Source organism: Otolemur garnettii, unplaced genomic scaffold (assembly GCF_000181295.1).
Source record: "Otolemur garnettii isolate 467f Iridium unplaced genomic scaffold, OtoGar3 scaffold00145, whole genome shotgun sequence".
In the NCBI taxonomy this organism is placed as follows: domain Eukaryota; kingdom Metazoa; phylum Chordata; class Mammalia; order Primates; family Galagidae; genus Otolemur; species Otolemur garnettii.
Window position 1 is genome coordinate 2702238 of NW_003852540.1, and position 2646 is coordinate 2704883.

Below are 2646 nucleotides of genomic sequence, written 5' to 3' on the forward strand. Positions count from 1 at the left end.
TAGTTGCAGTCACTATGGAGTTAGATGAGTCACCGAAAGAAACAATGAAGAAAAAGAAGACACAATGGAAGAGAAAAAACAGTAGATCCCATATATTTAAGGATTTGGAAAGAGTTAAACCATATCAAAGGAGATGCTGAAAATGAGAAACCTGAGAAGGAGACTTACTAAGTTTGTTTTCCTAGGATATAACCCAAGTATTTCTCCTGACCTCTGGGCTCACTCTGAGTTTGGTCACTGAAAAATTTCTAATTATCCAGGATGCTCTTGTACTATACCTTCTTTCCATTGGAGTGTTTTTTTCAGAGACTTCAAGATACAGTCCTTTCCTTATCATATGTAATAAAATTAGCATGCAATACTGACCTCTATTAATTTGTAAGAGAGAGAAAGCAGAGACAATGTCTTTTCATTGCATAAATAGATGTATAAACTATATTGTCAAATATTCTTGTTTTTTCCACAAGGCTTACCAAAGTGTGCCACACATAAATTGTGAAATTAAACATTTTAAAAATTAAATTAAAAAATTAAATAAATGATTAACTCGCAGATGTTTGGGTGGTAGTGCTGGGATTCAGGAAGATGAGCACCTCTGATTTACGGATTGTTCCTTTCTCAGATGTAAGTGTCCAGGACAGCTGTGAATTAATTTCAGTGACCAACCAGAATTTTCCCAATGAAATGCCTGTCTGAGGATTTAGTATAACCAGGCATAGATATAGCTGATCTCCAGAGTCAAAAGTGATGGATAAGGAAAATCATTACATAAAATAATTTACTAATAATTCTGGATCCTTTCCCTTTTTTCTGCTGAAGAACCAATGAGAGAAGTAAATCAGTCATCCACCCTGCAATTCATCCTCCTGGGAGTTAATGGTCAACAGGAACAAGATTTCTTCTTCATCCTCTTCTTATTCATTTACCCCATTACATTGATTGGAAACCTGCTCATCATCTTGGCCATTCATTCGGACATTCGCCTTCACAACCCCATGTATTTTTTCCTTGCCAATCTTTCGTTGGTTGACATCTTCTTCTCATCTGTAAGCATTCCTAAGATGATAGCCAGCCACCTCTTGGACAGCAAAATCATCTCCTTTGGGGGATGCCTGACACAGATGTATTTCATGCTTGCCCTGGCTAACACAGACAGCTATATCTTGGCTGTGATGGCATATGATCGTGCTGTGGCCATCAGCCACCCACTTCACTACACAACAATTGTCAGTCCAAAGTCTTGTGTTCTGCTCGTTATTGGATCTTGGATGGTTGGGAATGCCAATTCCCTCCCCCACACTCTGCTCACAGCTAGTCTATCCTTCTGTGGCAACAAGGAGGTGGCCAACTTCTACTGTGACATTGCCTCTTTGCTCAAGCTGTCCTGTTCTGACATCCACTTTAATGTGAAGATGATGTATTTAGGGGTTGGTGTTTTCTCTGTCCCATTATTATGCATCATTATCTCTTATATTTGGGTTTTTTCCACAGTCTTGCGGGTTCCATCCACTAAGGGTGTGCTGAAAGCCTTCTCCACTTGTAGTTCTCACCTCACGGTTGTTTTATTGTATTATGGGACAGTCATGGGCACCTATTTACACCCTCTGACTAGGTATGAACTAAAGGATGCAGTGATAACTGTGATGTACATTGCAATGACCCCAATGTTAAATCCTTTCATCTACAGTCTGAGAAACCGAGATATGAAGGCTGCCTTGCAGAAACTCTTCAGCAAGAAAATCTCCTCCTAACAAATGTGAGGGCTTACATTGGACACTGGAACATATACTTGTAAATCCATCCTCAATGTAATTCCCCTCTGAGAAGCTACCTTTGATCTTTTCAGAAAAAAAAAATTATTCTCAAAAATCTTGTAACAAATTGATGGTTTCTTTTATTGAGTTTATGACTCCGAACACATTTTCACTCCTTGTCGCAGAGGAGCAGCACAAGAACTTTGGGTACATGTGCCAGCTATTCTACCAACCAACCAAGTAAATTTGGGAAAGTCTGAAGTTCACGTACATATTAGAATAATAACTGCCCCATCTCTATCCTTGGGTTTGAGGATCACAATAGCTCATGCTCTAAATGCTATAAATCACTCTGCAAATGTCAATTTTTATTGGGCTATTCTGTTTAATCATCCCTACATTGTGTTAAATCATGAAGGCAAGAGCTGTCTTAACACACCACACTGTACACTCTTCAGTACATAAGATGTGTACAATAATTATTGGTAGGAGTGGAATAAATGCATAAAAATATCTGTGTTTGAAGAGTGGACATTATTTACTCACGTATTATAGAGCTGGTATATCTTCTAGGGTCAGTTAGAATCCATTCTGTAAATAAAAGTCATGCCCAGTATTTTTAAACAAAGAAGATTTAAAACAGAATTAGATACTTAGTTGTATCCTAAAAGAGACTAAATATGAAGAAAGTTCTGGTGTAACTCAGATGTTATTAACTGTAGTAGTAAGTTAATTCCCCTAGGACTAAGGGGAAAGGGGGGAGAAAATGGTGTTATCCCAACCTAGGAGTTCAGGGGAGGGATGACCACATATCTGGTGCTCAAATCTCTAAAGGGAGCTGCTGTAACAGCTGCCATTGGATCATTATTTAATGAGCTAACCTGAACTTTTA

At 38.4% G+C, this 2646-nt stretch overlaps 1 protein-coding gene across 1 annotated transcript; it reads left to right on the forward strand.

Annotated features, from left to right (window-relative positions):
* Positions 1-824: 824 nt before the first annotated feature.
* LOC100948665 (olfactory receptor 1A1-like) lies at positions 825-1751 on the forward strand. Its single transcript, XM_003799069.1, has one exon. The coding sequence runs from the start codon at positions 825-827 to the stop codon at positions 1749-1751; it is 927 nt and encodes a 308-aa protein (XP_003799117.1).
* The last annotated feature ends 895 nt before the right edge of the window (positions 1752-2646 follow it).